Below are 17066 nucleotides of genomic sequence, written 5' to 3' on the forward strand. Positions count from 1 at the left end.
ACAGAGAATACAAGTTCCCACTGTGCTTGTTGTTTGTCGAATATTAAAAAATAAAAAAGCATTTGATTTTGTAAAGCCAGATTCAGTCTTAACAGTTCTTCAACAAAGGACAGCTCCATTTAAAAAAATCAAACAAGATTCCTTGTAAGATAAGATAATCTCTAATGTTGACTATCAATGGATACATTCGCTTGTGGACACATTCGCATTAAAAGGTGTCAGGAAAGATGTCCACAACAAAGTCTAAAAGTAAGAGAAGAGGCCTAAACCGTAAGGTGTAAGGTGTTACAGATGCTTGTGTTTGCAGATGACTTTGTGCTGATTGCATGAATATTACCACCGCCCCCCCCACCCACAGACGTTGCAAAACAAAAGATACAAATATCGAAGCCATGTAAAAATGGGAAAGGAGATGGACCCTACGAGCTGCAAAGATGAAAGATAAGAAACATAAAGCAAGAATGAAAAATAGGTTATTCCACTGTGGACAAAAGTTCCCGGTATGTAGCGTATTTACAAGAGGCCACAGACAAGTATCCAAGTACTTAGAGCTACAGCCCCGTGAGACTACATGTCCCAGCATATATTTCAAACCCGCCTCAAAGACTCAATGGACTACAGATCCCATCATGCAACAACGGCAACAATTCATGTCCCTTTCCACACTTCTCTAAGCAAACTACAAAGCCCAAAGTGCCGTGCGAAGGAAAGTCTGGTACCCATCATGCACAGCTTCGCTCGATTTTGAAACAGATTGAGAGACGCTTTCCCAGTAGCAGGGTACCGCATAGTATGTTGGGGACTGTAGTCTTCCGGAGGGCGAGGAGAGCGGCCCCTCCCGATTTCCTTGTCCCGGGGACAGCATTGCGCATGTGTAGCGGCGGCAGCAGCAGCGGACCCGGCTGGCAGCTTGTTCCTCCGGAGGAGAGCCCCCTCTGCCATGGAGTCCTACGATATTATCGCCAACCAGCCCGTCGTGATCGACAATGTGAGTCTTGGTTTTTTCTTCTTTGAGCAAGGCCCAGCTATCTTAGTCCAAGGGTCCCCCGCCCTGACTGCTGACTCTTTGTCACTAGCTCGGCCTGTCAGGGGGCTTTGGCCGTTCTCGTCTCCTTGAGAGAGGCAGTCCCTAGACGGTTCATAGGCCAGCATCCCTAGGGCGGAGGTTGGAGGAGAGAAAGGCCCCATCTCTAGTCTCCGGGTCATCGGGCCCTTGGCCTGAGGGGCCTTAACCGCTCTGTCGGCGCCCAGGGCCCAGCCCCTTCTCTAGTTCTGGTGACCCTATTGGCTCGCATAGCTGTCCATCTCAACTAGTTAGTTCCGCCCCTCGGGCTAGCCGGATGGGGCAGCACTCTGAGGGGATTGGCTGGCTCCTCAGTCAATCTGATGGAATGCCTTAGGGTTTCCTCTTTCCGTGGGGCGGGGCGGGACAGAAGGGAGTGTCAAGGATTGGCTCCCCGGACTCCCGTTGGTGAGACCGGCGGGGCAGGGTTCCGCCCATGGGTGGGGAAGGGCCCGATTTTGTTTAGTCCTGGGCCTGGGCGGGGTGGGTACGTGGGAAGGCCGGATCCAGCCCCTGGGTGGGGTCGGATGGGGCTCCCCGGGAGTCGTGGTGGCTTTGAGGGAGTTTCCTTGGGCTTTATTGTTTTTGTGGTCCCTCATTGTAATGATGGTGTTAATTTATCCAGGGGTCAGAACATGGGAGGTTTTTCTCCTCCTAAGGAAAACCCAAATGGACCTCTAGTCTAATGCAGCCTCCTACATGTACTTCTGGGTGTAGGGGCTAAATTCTCTGTCTGGGAACAGCTGCATTGTCATCTCCTTAAAGCTAAAAATCCTTAGAAGCTCATTTACTTCATTAACCCTTTGAACTCTACCACGTTGGTCATGCCCTTGGGGAAATGTCTGCCTGACCCGAGGAAGTTTGTGTCAGCTAGCTTTGCTGTCTCTGTGGATCTGACTTAATGGTGAGACCGACCTCGGAACGTAGTGATAAGCAGCCCAAGAGCCCAGAGGGCTGAAGGAAAAAGAAAATTGCCTTCACACTGTAGTAGACCTAGTAGTGTTCTCTCTTACCCTTCGAATTTGGGTTCTTGTGTCCACTGGCCTCCTCCAGAAGTAACTGGTATATCTGACGTTTAGCAAATTGGCAGCAATTTTTTAATTTCCTTCAGCGGTGCCATGGGGTAGAGATGGCAAGTCCATCGGTTTGACTTGATCCCCTGTTCTTTGGATTAATGTGTAATCTCAGCTCCAATTCTTTCCATCATTCTCCTTGCTCTTTCTCTATTATAAAGGGCAATTAGTTCTCCCTGGGCCGAGTTCACCCTTCTTCCCTTTTTTTTTTCTTTTTTGGCAGGGCAGTTGAGGTTAAGTGACTTGCCCAAGGTCACACAGCTAGTACACATGTCAAGTATCTGAGGTTGCATTTGAACTCAGGTCCTCCTGATTCCAGGGCAGGTGCTTTAATCACTTCGCCACCTAGCTGCCCCTCTTCCTTTCCTTAATAACATATTAAGTTGTACTTCAGAGTAACAATACTATTATTAATTTTGTAACTAGAAGACTCGGCTTTTGTCTTTTCACTGGGCAAACATTTCTCTCCCTTTGCCAGTACATCTACTAATAGTGAAATCTGAGAAACTTGTCATTCGTCTTTAGGACACTGCTGAGAGTATGCCACATTAAATTTAGATTTGAGATCTCAATGAATTCTTAGTGTTTGAAAATCTGAGCTAATTTTTGATGACGCTTTAGCAGCTATTTTTAGCTCTCAGGATGAAGAGTACAATGAGCCATATTAGATAACAGAATCAGGTATCTATTTTGATGAGATGTGTTTATTGATAGAAATGAGTCTCACAGTTTTAGCATTTTATAAAGACACTGAAATCTTTTTCCTGAAAGCTAAGAATGCAGTATTAGTTAGAAGGAGGGATTAAGGAAGAGAAGAAAAAACAGATTTTTTTCATCAGCTAGTCTGGATTAGGTACCATTGCTATGTATTACTCCTGCTTGACACTGCAAAAAGCTTCCTAGAATTAATGAGAAAAAAAATGAAATAAATTTTCAAAGTATCAGTGAGGTAAGTATCATGAGTAATTATAGTCAGGAACATGTTTCTATTAAATATAACCATTAATACTAAAATGAAGTAGAATGGTATGGTAGAAAGCATACTGGACTTGAGTCAAAGGACCTGGATTTTAGTCGTAGTACTGCCAGCAACTCTCTGTTATGGCCCTGGACAAGCCGTTGTGGTGCTGTGGAAAGAACATTGGAATCTGTAGTAAGAATGATCTGGGTTGAAATCTCACCTCTGAGATATACTACCTATGTGACCTTGAACAAGGCAATGGAACCTCTTTGGCCCTCGGTTTCCTCATCTGTAACATGAGAGTTGGATTGCAATGTGGCCTTTGAGATCCTATCCAACTTCAGGTCTGTGGGCCTCAGTTTCTAGTGTGCAAAATACGTGGACTGTACTCTATTTCCAAGAACGCTTTTCAGCTCTAAAATCCTAGGATTCCTAATAGAGGAGCTCTGAGTCTACAAGTCTGCTTGTGGACTACATTTTAAAACTCTACTACAAGAATCACTGGTGCAAATAAATTTGCTTAAAATTTTAAAAGAAAATCCTTTTTCAGGTTTCTTTGGGTACAAAGAGAATTTATTGCCTATCCATGATCATCATCTTCTGTCCCAAGTCTTTGGTGACTTAAGAACTCAAGGGTTACGGTTTACTTTCAAAAAGATCAAAGTTCTAAACAGTTTTGAAGTTGTTTTTATGACTCACGGTATACTGGAACAAACACAGCTTTAGTCTGAGGAGCTGACTTCTAATCTTAGCCCTACCTGTCGCCTGGTATGTGACCCTCTGTTACAGACAAGATAGAGCCCCCGCCCCCCCCCCCACCAAAAAAACCCCAACCCTCAGCTTTTCAGATTTTCATCATTATTTCACTCTTAAAATCTTAACAACTCAGTGATTCTAGAAAGTCTTAGGAACCCAAAATGGACTAGAAAATGAAACCAATCCAAATCATGCCCTCACCTAGAATGTGACATTCAAAGTCTTGGTTTGTTCCAGAACAACATCCTGAAGGATTAGGTAAAGAAGAGATTATTTTAAGAAGTGTTACACCAATCAGCTGAGTGTATACTAAGTTCCTTGCACAAGTCTCATACTATCCAAGGTGCTGTGGAGGTCCAGAAAAAATTGGAAATAGATCTGTGAAGAAACAGCCAAAGGCAGTCGTAAACACCTTAACATCATGCTATCCCTGGGGATTGAGTGTAGGACTGTATCCTTTGAATTCCTCTACTGACATTGATTCCTGGCTTTGCCTATCAAGAGATTCCTGCTCTCTTGGATTCCTGTTGCCACTTGTAAGGAGGAAGAATGCCCAGGGATGGACAGCCATGGCATTAAAGAGTGCCTGTGGTCAGTTTCTTTCAGTCCCAGTCCTTTGGCAGTCTGGGTACTGTGTGCTTCTGGTGCCTGCTGAGGAACTTGTGGTTTGTCTTCCCACATTAGAAACTGTGTTTTAGCACTGAAATAACCTTGTTCCGTGTAGCCATTGCTGGCAGCAGATTCTAGTTCTTCTCAGAGATCAAATATTTAATGAGGAAATCAAATATTTAGTGAACACTTGTTTTCAATGAGCCTGCTGCTATGTGTTTGTTTATTTGACTTTTGCTATGGTGAATAACAAAGAGAGTGGCAGCTCATTTGCCAGGTACAAAGCTCCTAATTATAAATTACTGTTAAGGAGATTGGCATAACTCTTTTGTGTGCTCTAGTGGTTTGGCTGGAGCAGAACAGAGATACTGCTAGTACTTCTCCCTTCTGCACTTCACCCAGCCTCTTAGCAGGTACATTTGACTGACAGCCCTTGCTTGCTCTGGGGCTGAATGTGATGCTAGCTCATACATCATTACCAGCACTGCCTGAGCTTTTCTGGAACCGAACTGGGTCTTGGACTTCTTAGGAATCTTAGCTGCCTATTCCCAATCCAACCGCCACTTCCATTTGCCATACCGAAGTGGGTATGGATCTGGTAAGGACAAGTGGATTTGAGTACAGTGGAATATGTGTCTCCACAAGCCCAGGATGCCATTTAAGTCCCTTTTTCCATTAGGTGAAAATCTTATTTGAGACCAGCAAGCTTTTTTTCATTTTGTGGGCATTCTTTTAAAATAAATTTCATCTTTTTTTTTTTGTTTTGCATCACCATATTACAGACAACAAGAAAAAGAGGAAAAAATCAGCATTTTAAAAGTTTGAAAATATATGCAATGTAACATGACAAAACAGGAAAATGATAAATGCTGGAGAGGATGTGGGAAAATTGGAACGTTAATACACTGTTGGTGGAGTTGTGAACAGATCCAGCCATTTTGGAGAGCAATTTGGAACTATGCCCAAAGGGCTATAAAAATGTGCATACCCTTTCACCCAGCAATACCACTTCTAGTGCTATATCCCAAAGAGATCACATAAGTGGAAAAGGGACCCGTATGTACAAAAATATTTATAGCAGTAATTTTTGTGGTAGCAAAGAATTGGAAATCAAGGGTTGCCCATCAATTGGGGAATGGCTAAACAAATTGTGGTATATGAATGTAATGGAATACTATTGTGCTATAAGAAATGGGGAAGATAAGGACTTCATAGTAACCTGGAAAAACCTACATGATATGGTGTTGAGTGAGAGGAGCAGAACCAGGAGAACATGGTACACAACCACAGATATATTGATTCTGTGATGACTAACTTTGATAGACTTGGCTCTCCTCAGCAATACAAGGCTCAAAGACAGCTCCAAAGGATGCATGATGGAGAGAGCTAGCTACATCCAGAGAAAGAACTTCTGAATGCAGACTGAGGCAAACAATTTGCTCTCTTTTTTTTCTCTTCTCTTTTGGTTTTGTGTCTTCTCTCTCATGATTAGTTCCATTGGTCATAATTCTTCTTTGCAACTTGACTATTGTGTAAATAAGTTTACTGCGAAGGTTTATGTACAATCTCTATCGGACTGCATGCTGATTTGGGGGGAAAGAGGGGGAGGAAAGGGAAGAAAATTTGAAACTCAAGAACATGTAGACATGTTTACAACAGTGTTGTAAAATAAAAATAAAAAATCTAATTAAAAAAAATCTTATGGGGCAGCTAGGTGGCACAGAGAATAGAGCACTGGCCCTGGAGTCAGGAGGACCCGAGTTCAAATTCGGCCTCCAACACTTGACACAGGTACTAGCTGTGTGACCTTGGGCAAGTCACTTAACCCCTATTGCCCTGCCTCCTCCCCAAATCTTACTAAATAGGAGGTATAAAACAACAACAAAAAAAACTGCTGAGAAGTGTAATATGTCCCATTTACTAAATGTAAACAGTAAGAAAACCTGAAAAATGTATTAAATATAGTACCTCTTAGCAAAGTAAATTTTTTAACATTAATGTGATTTCATAATAAATAAAAAAAGTAAAAAAGAAAAAGAAAATATATGCAATGCATAAGACTTGTGGACCCAGCAAGCTTATCGTGTTGTTGCTATGAAGGAAAGAAGGGAAAAAATGAATATGATATCTTAGTCGGGCTTGAAATCCAGCCCCTAAGACCTCTCTTTGCATAATTTTATTCAAATCAATAAACATTGATTAAGTGTTTGCTACGTTTAAATGTCTGTGGCACTTGACTGAAATACAAATAAGGAGATTATACCTCTTAAAAACCAGTGTTGTAAATCTCACGTAGTTTTCCTTTCCAAGTTTCCATCCTATGGAAACATCTTTCCAGAGCTCTAGCAGGCCTGTCTACATTACCAGAACCAGAGAAGAACAGTGGGCAGTTCAAGAAATTTGAGTTAGCCAGTTTCCCAGAATTCCCCTTGTAAAGAGCTGTTCTCATCACTGTATTATGGTGTCTTCTCCGTAGGTTCCAGAACCCAAGTCCTTGAACCACAGGATAATTCCTCCTTTTCTCCATTTGCGGCCAGTTTGTGACTAAGGCTTTTCCAGGCTTTTATTCCTGCCTTTCTTAGAGTTACCAGGGCAGTTTTTCTTCTCAAATTGACTAGTGAGCAATTTTAAATTGAACCATTTGCATTTGATTTTCCTATTTCCTTTTTCTTGGCAATGGGGCATTATCACCATTCGCTTGTTCTGCCCTCACCTCCCTTTCCCTGTTCTTTAACCACTTTCTACTTCCTCTACTGATTTCTCTACCAAGAGGAAAACTAGACTGTCACCCCAGGGTGGTCAATCTCGCTTCCTCTCTGAGGCTATTGTAGTTGTATTAGATGCAAAGGGAGTGAGCTGAAGCAGTTTCTGGTGTGTCATTCCCTATGTATTCTGAGAGTAGCAGAATCCTGGGCTACAACAAAAGGAATGGCAGGAATGGACCTGTCCCAGTTACAGTGGAAGCTTTAAATCTTGTAGGGTGGAGGAGAGTGCTGGGCAGGCAGAGGGTGTATACCTAAAGCAATGTTCAGCCTCAGACATCTGTTCTGTGTAATGTTGGTACCTGTTCCTAAAGTTGATGACTAACCTTATTAGGCCATTGAGTGGTACTAAAGGTGCTGAATTAAGACTCCAACTGTCAGTTATGAGTACCTTACCCACAACTGTAGAGCATCAAAGGGCAAGGCCAGTCCTCATGGTCTGAACTAGCCTCTCCCTTTTCCTGTGGAGACTGGCTAGTAGGACGTTGCCCCATGCACTGCATTACATCTGCCTTTCAGAGTCAGCCTCAGTACCATCTGTATAGATCAAATTCAACAACAGTAGGACACTTTGGAGGGCTGACCTGCTGGTGTTTCAGTGGGATTACAGGAAAGGCTACATGCATCCAAGCCTGAGCTCTCAAAACATTTAGAAGCATTGTGCATAGTGGTGTGTTGGGAGAATGCATTTTCCCCAAATGCCCAGGGAAGATACTGCATCCCTGGGACTTCATCCCTGAATTTATGGCTTTAGAACTCATAGTTACTTCCCACTGACTCTCCGTTGTTTTTTCTAAACTTTTAACTTACTTCACTTCTCTCCCCAGGGCTCTGGTGTGATTAAAGCTGGTTTTGCAGGAGATCAAATTCCCAAGTACTGTTTTCCAAACTAGTAAGTCACACTATGGCTTAATCAGAGGTTAGGGTGGGTGACTTTGTCATTATGGGATCAGACTCCTTCCTTTCGAAGAAACCCTGCTTTGGGAACCTAGGTAGAGCTGAGAGGACAGCTCAGATACTTGAGAGAGTAAGAATGGCCGGACCACTTATTTGGTTTGACTTGAGAGGCCTCACTATCTCTTCAGGGATGCCTAAAATTCTAACAGCAGTGAGTGATTCATTTGGTTTAACATTGCCCCAAAGTCTTCTTTGAAAATGCACATATTCCTCAGAATGGCAGTTCACTTACTAAGCAATCATTTATTAAGACTTATGTGCTATACATGAGAGAGAATCAAGTTCGTACACCTGAGTTTCTCATAGCGTTCCTCTTCGAAAAGAAAGTTCACAAGCAGAAGAGCACGGAAAGCAAAAGCCCCAGAAAGCAAACCTTATGAACCTCGTAGTTCTTCCATAGCTCTGTTCATATATGAGGACCACAGAGGACAACCTGTTGAGTATGACATTCTGTTGGAAGTTTGATCAGGTCCCTTTCCCCTTTGACGCTTATGAGAGGAATTTATTAACTTAGTTCAGTTTATAGAGGGGTGAAGAGATAGACACACTGACAGAATGTTTCTTTATGTCCTTCCATAAAATGGGCTTTCTCTTTTTTTTGCAGTGTAGGCAGACCAAAACATGTCCGTGTCATGGCTGGAGCCCTGGAAGGGGATATTTTCATTGGCCCCAAAGCAGAGGTAATAAACTACAGATGTCGTCTTAAGCCAACTGAAGAGCTTTCCCTTCCAAATCTTAAAACCCACCCCACCCCTTCTCCCAAGTGTTGGCGATCTCGGCAAATGAACGCAACCACAAAAAGAAACAGGTTCCTTTCGGGATCTTCCATGTAGTTCTCATCCCACTCATCACTTCATCCCACTCCTCACAGCAACAGCCTGTTGTCTAGGAACCCTTCCTGATCCCATTGTGGCAAACAGTAACATAGCCCTGAAATTGAGACTCCATTCTTTGGAATTCTGTCAGTGACATGCCAAGAAATGCAAGAATTGATTGCTGCTTAATATCTTGGTTGTAAAATAGCTATAGTGATAAGCACTCATCTAACTAATTCATTATTGCTGAAGTCTTTAGTTATTTTCTACTAAGAGGAACAGCAATGGTTTTACTCCTGAGTTTGGCTTTGACCTTCCAGGTACATATGTATGAGAAAGAAGAAATTTATTATTTTATTTTTTTGTCCAGATAATGAGCAGAGTGCCCTACACCTGTTGCTTCAGGTCCTAATGGCTTGGCACTTCTTCCAATTCAGCAGTTGAAGCAATGAAAGGAGGTTTGGGTATTGGGTCGATCCAGAGCAGGATTTCTTCAATTTGTTTGGGTCATAAAGCCCTTGAGTGATGGGCTTCCTACCCATCTGACCTCTTCTCAGAATAAGGTATTAAAATTCACAAAATAAAATATATAGGATTACAAAGAAAACCAATTATGTTGAAATGCAGTTATCAAACTACAGAAAACACAAGTTCATATATCTCACATTAAGAACCTCTGCTCAACTGTTAACTTGTATTCTATACAGTTAAAAGCAGGCACATTAAATTGGACAAGGTAGTAAAAAAAAATTTTGCCTGTTTCAGTGTCCCCTTCTGAATTTATTTTCCTCAGTGCATTTTTTAATATTTTAATGGTTTCTCTGTTACTTCCCACTAACTCACCCTCCCAATATATCCTTCTCTTATAAGCAACATGAACCAACATATTGACCATATCTGAAAATGTTTCATTCTGTACCCGAGTTGTGTTTTTCAAAGACCACATTTTCCTCCTCAGTCCCCTTTCACCTTGAATGCAAGTATAACACTGAGATATCAGGACTCTGGACTATGGGGCTGAGGGTTCACTAGCCACATAGAAGTTTTGCTTTCTGCTCATAGGAGCATCGTGGGTTGCTCTCCATCCGCTACCCCATGGAACATGGCATTGTGAAGGACTGGAATGACATGGAGCGCATCTGGCAGTATGTCTATTCCAAAGATCAGCTTCAGACTTTCTCAGAAGAGGTGAGAGTTTTCTGTTCACAGGAAGCCCTCAAAGGCATGAAAAATTCAGAAAGACCTAACCTTGGGGGAAGTTACCCAAGGTCCGTCTTGTCAGGTGGGAGATCTGGTGGCTCTATCAGCCAACCACCTTCAGGGCAAGCCTGCTACCCCGATAGAGTTTCTGTCTTCCTCTCTACTTACCTGCCTACCTTGTTAATGAGGAGTAGAACTTTGGAGATCACACTCATGTGTACTTGGGGCTATTTTGCTAGCATCCTGTGCTCCTGACTGAGGCTCCTTTGAACCCACGAAAAAACCGGGAACGTGCTGCTGAAGTTTTTTTTGAGACATTCAACGTGCCAGCCCTCTTCATCTCCATGCAAGCTGTGCTTAGCCTGTGAGTAGTTGACTGTCCCCAGGGGTAGATAATCAGGCCACTAACCTAAGCTAGTTTCCCACTCCTCCCAGTTAGACTATTTCAAAACAACCTTGTACCTTTCTAGCAAAGGATTGGGGGAGGTAGGAAAAAGGGAAAGATGGAGGCATTGAAGCTGAATGCTAATCATAGAAGAATTGGTCTGTGTGGAAACCAAATGAGATTTCCTTGTTGTCTTTGTGCACTCGGATTGCTGTCAACTCAGATTGGTATTGAATTTAGTACTCAATGGACAGAACTGTATGGATGGTAGTAAATCCAGGAAATGGCTATGCACATCTGTGAATGCTTGCTGAGCCTGCTGGGAGTCCTGAAGGGAAAAAAAAATAAGGATGGAATATGCCACTAAAACTCTCCCTCAGAGTCTTGTTCTCTCACTGCACATCCCCACACCCCTTAATGCCTGCTGTGCCCATTTCTTCATTATGGTTTCTATCTAGAAAATATGGCTACCATCTAGAGAGAATGGGGTCACTGGAACAAATCAGAAAAAGTCTTTATCTTCTCTACTAAGAGAGTCAGCTTTTCCAAAGCCTTTATGTAAGGGATCCTGGTTAATAGAAGTAGGTACAGGTTTGGTTTCATAGGAGTTTAGGATTCATTTCATAGGAGTTCATAGGATTAATTCATTGTATATGTTTCTCACATCTTCCCTCATTTTTTTGCCCCACTTAGTGATGCTAGGAAGGAGGTCCAGTTCCAAGGAAACTATTGTAGAAATAATGATGATTATAACTATGTGTACATAACATTTTAAGGTTTACAAAGTGCTTTTCTTGCAACTCTGTGAGAAAAATATTTATTAATTCATTTAATGAGCATTTATTAAGCACCTACTATGTGCCAGGTATTATGCTAGGCAGTGGGGATACAAAGACAAAACAAAGCAGTCCCTCCCCTCAGAGGGCTTAAATTTTTCAGAGGGGAAGACAACATGTGGATCACCCTTTCAGTCTCTTGTTTTCTTTATTTTACCTGAATTAATTGAGAGGCAAGGAGTTGAAGTACCTGCCTTATCCATGACTGACTGGCAGGAACTGAGCAGCTTGCTTAAGAGGAATGGACTTCTTCCTAGAGGAGAGGTCAGGCTATTGATTCCTGACCAATTTTGCTTCAGATATGCAACAGGAAGAACCACAGGAGTGGTGCTGGACTCTGGAGATGGTGTCACTCATGCGGTCCCCATCTACGAGGGCTTTGCCATGCCCCATTCCATCATGCGCATCGACATTGCTGGCCGCGACGTCTCCCGTTTCCTCCGTCTCTACCTGCGCAAGGAGGGCTATGATTTTCACTCATCATCTGAGTTTGAGATTGTCAAGACCATCAAAGAGGTGAGCTCTGCCTGAGCAAATGCAGAGACTCATGTCTTTGGCCAGAGCAACTCAGGAGGATAAGTACTAGAGGGGTCATGACCCATTTTTGTAGAGGAGTGAGCACTTCTTCTAGCACTATTAAAGATCTTTGAAGTATTGAGGGAATTAGTCTTGGAATGCCAGGGAGCTCAGCTGCTGTGGCTGTCTGTGATCTCCTTGGAAAGCTCATTCTCCTTAGTCAGCTTCTCTGCCAGCCAGAATGGAATAAGAGGTATACCAACAGGCTCAGCTCCCTGAAGTACTGCCCCCTGGTGGCCAGTGCTGGGATATGGGTTTTTACCATTTCCACCATCCACCATCCTATCAAAAAAAAGACAAACTAGGAATCTTACAGAGACCCGACATGGGAGTGAGGGAGTGCCCCAAGGCCACATTTCTCACATGGAAGGAGAACTCTTATTGCAGCCAAGGCTGTGGAAGAACCGGGAGTTTCCCAGACCTACCTTCTGAGCCACATGCCTCAAGAGGTCAGGAGTTAGACTAGCAATGAAACCTGGTGAAAGGAGACAGACCTTACCGATTGTAGACTTCTGTCATGGAGCGCTTTGACTGATGTGGCAGCTTTTGTTTCTAACCCCCTCTTGTGCTTTGCCCGACAGAGAGCCTGCTACCTGTCCATAAATCCACAGAAAGATGAGACCCTGGAGACAGAGAAGGCTCAGTACTACCTGCCTGATGGAAGCACCATTGAGGTATTTGAACAGGACACAAATCCACACAGGACACAACCTCTGGGGACAGAGTCCTAGCCTTAAATAGGGCTACCTATGTGGAGGCCCAGGTCTGAAATATAAACAGCTTCTTTGCCAAGTCCTTGGGAATTCCAAGCTGCTCTAATGCTGCCCCAAACATTAATCTGTAGTTTAGGCTACAAAAAAATTGGGAAGCCAGAAACAGAGACAGTGGTGCTAGAAGCCAGATAGAATCACAGACCAGCAATTAGAAACTCGGCCTTATTCTCTATTACTTCTTGATGCTCAAGCATCTTGAATTTTGTTCCTTATAGAGAAAAGTGGGCTGTCAACAGAAATACTTGAGAGTTATTCTCAATGGGCCAGAGGGATGATTGATCCTGACAGGAGAATGGGTGGAGGAGAGTCTGGGTCTGGGCTGAGGCTTTATTTAGGCTTTTCTCAACAACAGAAAAGGGTTACTTGCCAATAGAGACTCGTTGAGATTTTGCCCAAGAGATCAGTTTCCTTTTCTTAGCAGGACTTGCCTTATCCGAGGGACTTGCATTCCAGGCCTATTTAATTTAACACGTTCGTACAGGTTATTTCCTAAGCCTGGGCTTTCTAAATTCCCTGAGCACTGAGAAGAGCCCGTAGTTCTTCTTTTCTTAAACTTCTGGGGATACAGGAGGCCCCTTGCCACTTCCTTTAAGGCTGGCTTTTTTGCTCTGCAGATTGGCCCTTCTCGATTCCGTGCCCCTGAGCTGCTGTTCCGGCCAGACTTGATTGGTGAGGAAAGTGAGGGCATCCATGAAGTGCTTGTGTTTGCCATCCAGAAGTCTGACATGGACCTGAGGCGCACACTCTTCTCCAACATTGTACTTTCTGGAGGTTCCACCCTGTTCAAAGGTTTGTTATCACCCTCTGAGTAACCGCCTGCTCAGCTCTTGTGGTCACAGGTGACCAGAGAAATCACCTCAGCCTTTCCTTTCCTGACTTCTTTAGGTTTTGGTGACAGACTACTGAGTGAAGTGAAGAAACTGGCTCCAAAAGACGTGAAAATCAGGGTAGGAAAAATCTGGGGCAAGGATGGGATCAGGCTTCTGAGGGTATGAAAAGCCTGTATGGGAATGGTCTGCCCTGGAGCCTCAGACTCATAGACTGCTGCCTCCAACAACCCAGGCTATGATCCAGAGGAACAGATTCTGGTCTAAGTCCCTAAGATCCAGGCTCCAAATGAGTGTGTTTTGTCTTGCCTTTATGCCTGCCAGGAGAGAAATTCTAACCTCCTCCAAATGCCATGGTCTTAAACTTGTGACCCTGAGGTCCTCTTGGTACTGTCAGAAAAACAGGGTAAAGGTGGCAGGTGTCTTTCTGCTCCCTTTGCCCCAGCCTAGGGAGCACCCCAATATGTTGTGAAACTATGTCAGCATGGTGATATGGAGACTGTAGAAGGAAAAGGATAGCCTCGGTCCTGATGTCCATCATTAGGGCCTGACTTTTTCCAGGGTGGGTTACCTAGATTTCTAGAATAGGGCCCTGCTGACAGGTCATTCCAGGCTTTCCAGGCCCTGTAGTAGCTACAAGGTTGAGTGCAATATTCAGGATTGGCTACTCTGATGGCCAGAGAGGTTACCTGCCCCAAGTAAGCCTTCACTCAGAAACTGATTGTTCTCACTGGCTGCCTTTTGGGGAAGTAAAGGGAGAGATTTGAGCCTCACCACTCTCTTTCCAACCTCTTCTCAGATATCTGCTCCTCAGGAGAGACTATATTCAACATGGATTGGGTGAGTAGTTATGGGAATTGGTGGGAGGCTAAGGCCTGGTTGAGTTCAGGAACAATCAATTCAACCTGGTTTTAGCTTAGCTATCACTTGGGCTCCATAGGCCGGCCACTCATACTGTCTTTTTGGGTTTCTTCTGTCTCAGGGGTTCCATTCTGGCCTCTCTGGACACCTTTAAGAAGATGTGGGTATCTAAAAAGGAATATGAAGAAGATGGCGCCCGATCCATCCACAGGAAAACCTTTTAATGTTTGGACGTCTCTTTCACCTATCTCCGAAGTTAACTCCACTTTAAAACTCGCTTTCTTGAGTTGGAGTGTGTGAGGAGCTGCCTGTATGTGGGTATGTGTGGATGTGGGTGTGGGTATGTATGCGTATGTATGTGCGTGTGCCAGTGTGGCCCGGGGAGCCCGGTGCCCAACAAAAGACGGTGACTACCCCCACGATGGAGCCGAGGACCCAGGGGTTGACCACTAACTTGCTCCTGAGAGGGGAGAACACCTGGCTGGAGTGCCCCATTTCTTTTGTCTATTGGTCCTTTTTCTTTCTTTTTGGGACTATGTTTACTGCTGTAGGGAGAGGAGGAGGGCAGACTGAACCACCTGAGAGGAAGGCCCTGCCACCATCTCCCCGACCACCTCCCAGGTAGCTGGAGCTCAGGCTTACCACCTTCCCTTTGCTCCTCACTGTTACTTGCTGGCCACTTGATCACAGGGACCTGTGCAGGAACTGTTTGGTTTTCTTGCTGTTTTTGTTTGTGGAATAAGGAGAAGCACACTTGGAGCTGTTTCAGAAATCCCTGGGTTAGGGGGATAGGTGAGAGGTTAGGAATCTTTGGATTTACCTAAGGGTCAGGACCACAAGGGGGAACTGGTGGAGGATAGGGGCTTCACTGCCTGGGATAAGGTGCAGACACCCAGGCCACCTAAGCACATCCTTCACAACATCCTTGCTACTGTTCCTCTACATGGACAACCTTGGAGAAAACAGAGAGGGGAGTTGAAGGAGCCAGGGTCGGGGCTAACCTGTCTTTTGGATCAAGCTGCACTCATGGCAGGTAGGCCAGATGAGGGAAGCTGGGGAAGCTGCAGCTGCAGGCACATGTGAAATGTGCTTTCCTCTATCTTTGCTTCAGTGCAGTTTAAGTCAAATCCTATTTGCCATATGGTTTTATTTATTATTAAAGTGTTTGGTAACCTCCTAGTCACTAAGAGGGCCAAAGAGGAGGAGGCAGCAAGGGTAAATCCCTGGTTGCTTACTGCCTGCTCTTTCTTAGTCTCCCTCCATACACTAATGTTTACAGCACCTAAGCTTAGCGTAGTAGCCCAGCCCCTAGATAGGGGACCCACTGGGTCCCACTAAGTACTGTTAACAGTATCTGACCGAGGTAGCAGACATGGGCACTGGGACCAGTTGCGACTGAAGGTTTTGAGCAAAGGTATTCCTGCCAACACTAACCCCTTCCTCCTGCTCGCAGCTCTATCACCAAGCAGATTTCAAAGTGGGCTTTTCTGGTGCATCAAGTGCCAGTGCCTTCACTGGGGTTTTGTAGCTTGTCTCAAATTAAGCTAGGGAAGGAAGTGAAGGTGCCTTATCCCTGCAGTCCCACTGGGGGTGGTTCTCAGGCAGAGGTGCAAAGGAACCTGGTTTCTGGCTTTCTTGGTTGCAGAGAGAGGACTGGGTTGACAAACTGCCCTTGGGAACCCAATGACCTGACCAGCCTTAGGTTTTGAATTGTGCCCTTAGCTTCACCATGGGCCCCAGGCCTAGCAAGGAAAGCAAGGAAAGCTAGAGCTGGAAGTTGGGGTGGAGGGAGTCTGACAGAAGGTACAGTCTGGGCCCCTAACCTGCTTCTGACCACCCAGGAGAACTGAAAAAAATCACTGAAGAGGGATCTGAATACTAGGGAGTTAAGTTGACACTGTCTAACTTAAAGCTCGGCTTCAAGCAGAGGCTCCAGGCAGCAGATGCTTTCTTCTCATGCCTGACCAAGGAAAGGCAGCACCCCATCCCTTGTCCAATGAGGTGGTTTTACGTACTGGTTAATTTCAGTTGAAGCATCTGGCTTGAGCCACCCTTGCCTGAACAGTGGCCTATGATCTAGGAGCCCCTCGGTGCCTATTTGCCTTCATTGATACTTATGGCATTGTGAATAATCATGTGGCCCTCCCTTGACGTGTAGCAGGCTCCTGCCTATCCCATTTCTAAATTCCAAAGATGCCAGTCAGTGTCCTCTCCCCGCAACTCCACCGTGACCAAAGGCCCCAGCCAATGGGGGGCCAGGTGTGTGTGAAAGCAATGTGGCAACCAAACTGCAGTGTGCTTCCTTCCACCTTCCTTCTCAGCCCCAGCCTTTGCCCTGCACAGCCTGTCTCCAAACCACATTGCCTGGTGGTGCCCAGTGTACTTAAATAAAGTTGTTCCATAGATACTTAATGCCTGGTTCTCTACAGTCAACAAGTCACAGAAGATGAGGCAACCATTGCTCCTCTAGTCAGAGGCCAGACAACCAGCTCCTGCTTGCTTCCTTTCACAAGTGAGTGATTCTGCATGAGACAAGTAACATCAGGTTAGGGTTGGAATCTGTCTTAGGGCTCCTCTGCTTGACCCCCTCATTCATTTGATAGCTACCGACT

The 17066-nt window shown here is 44.6% G+C and overlaps 1 protein-coding gene across 1 annotated transcript; it reads left to right on the forward strand.

Moving 5' to 3' along the window:
* The first annotated feature begins 307 nt into the window (after positions 1-307).
* Positions 308-16866, forward strand: ACTR1A (actin related protein 1A). The gene is made up of 11 exons (XM_036735575.1): positions 308-988; positions 8052-8116; positions 8786-8861; positions 10059-10184; positions 10436-10560; positions 11717-11933; positions 12575-12667; positions 13381-13555; positions 13652-13713; positions 14393-14433; positions 14576-16866. Exons 1-11 carry the CDS (start codon positions 941-943, stop codon positions 14676-14678), a joined length of 1131 nt encoding a protein of 376 aa, XP_036591470.1. The 5' UTR covers positions 308-940; the 3' UTR covers positions 14679-16866.
* Positions 16867-17066: the final 200 nt, after the last annotated feature.

This window comes from Trichosurus vulpecula, chromosome 8 (genome assembly GCF_011100635.1).
Source record: "Trichosurus vulpecula isolate mTriVul1 chromosome 8, mTriVul1.pri, whole genome shotgun sequence".
Classification (NCBI taxonomy): Eukaryota; Metazoa; Chordata; class Mammalia; order Diprotodontia; family Phalangeridae; genus Trichosurus; species Trichosurus vulpecula.

What these genes read in the sequence shown, in the direction of transcription:
- ACTR1A (XM_036735575.1), top strand. Translation starts at nt 941, where the DNA reads ATGGAGTCCTACGATATTATCGCCAACCAGCCCGTCGTGATCGACAAT. An exon ending in ATGCAAGCTGTGCTTAGCCT is followed by an intron (nt 10,561 to 11,716) that starts GTGAGTAGTTGA and finishes ATTTTGCTTCAG; the next exon opens with ATATGCAACAGGAAGAACCA. An exon ending in TTGTCAAGACCATCAAAGAG is followed by an intron (nt 11,934 to 12,574) that starts GTGAGCTCTGCC and finishes TTTGCCCGACAG; the next exon opens with AGAGCCTGCTACCTGTCCAT.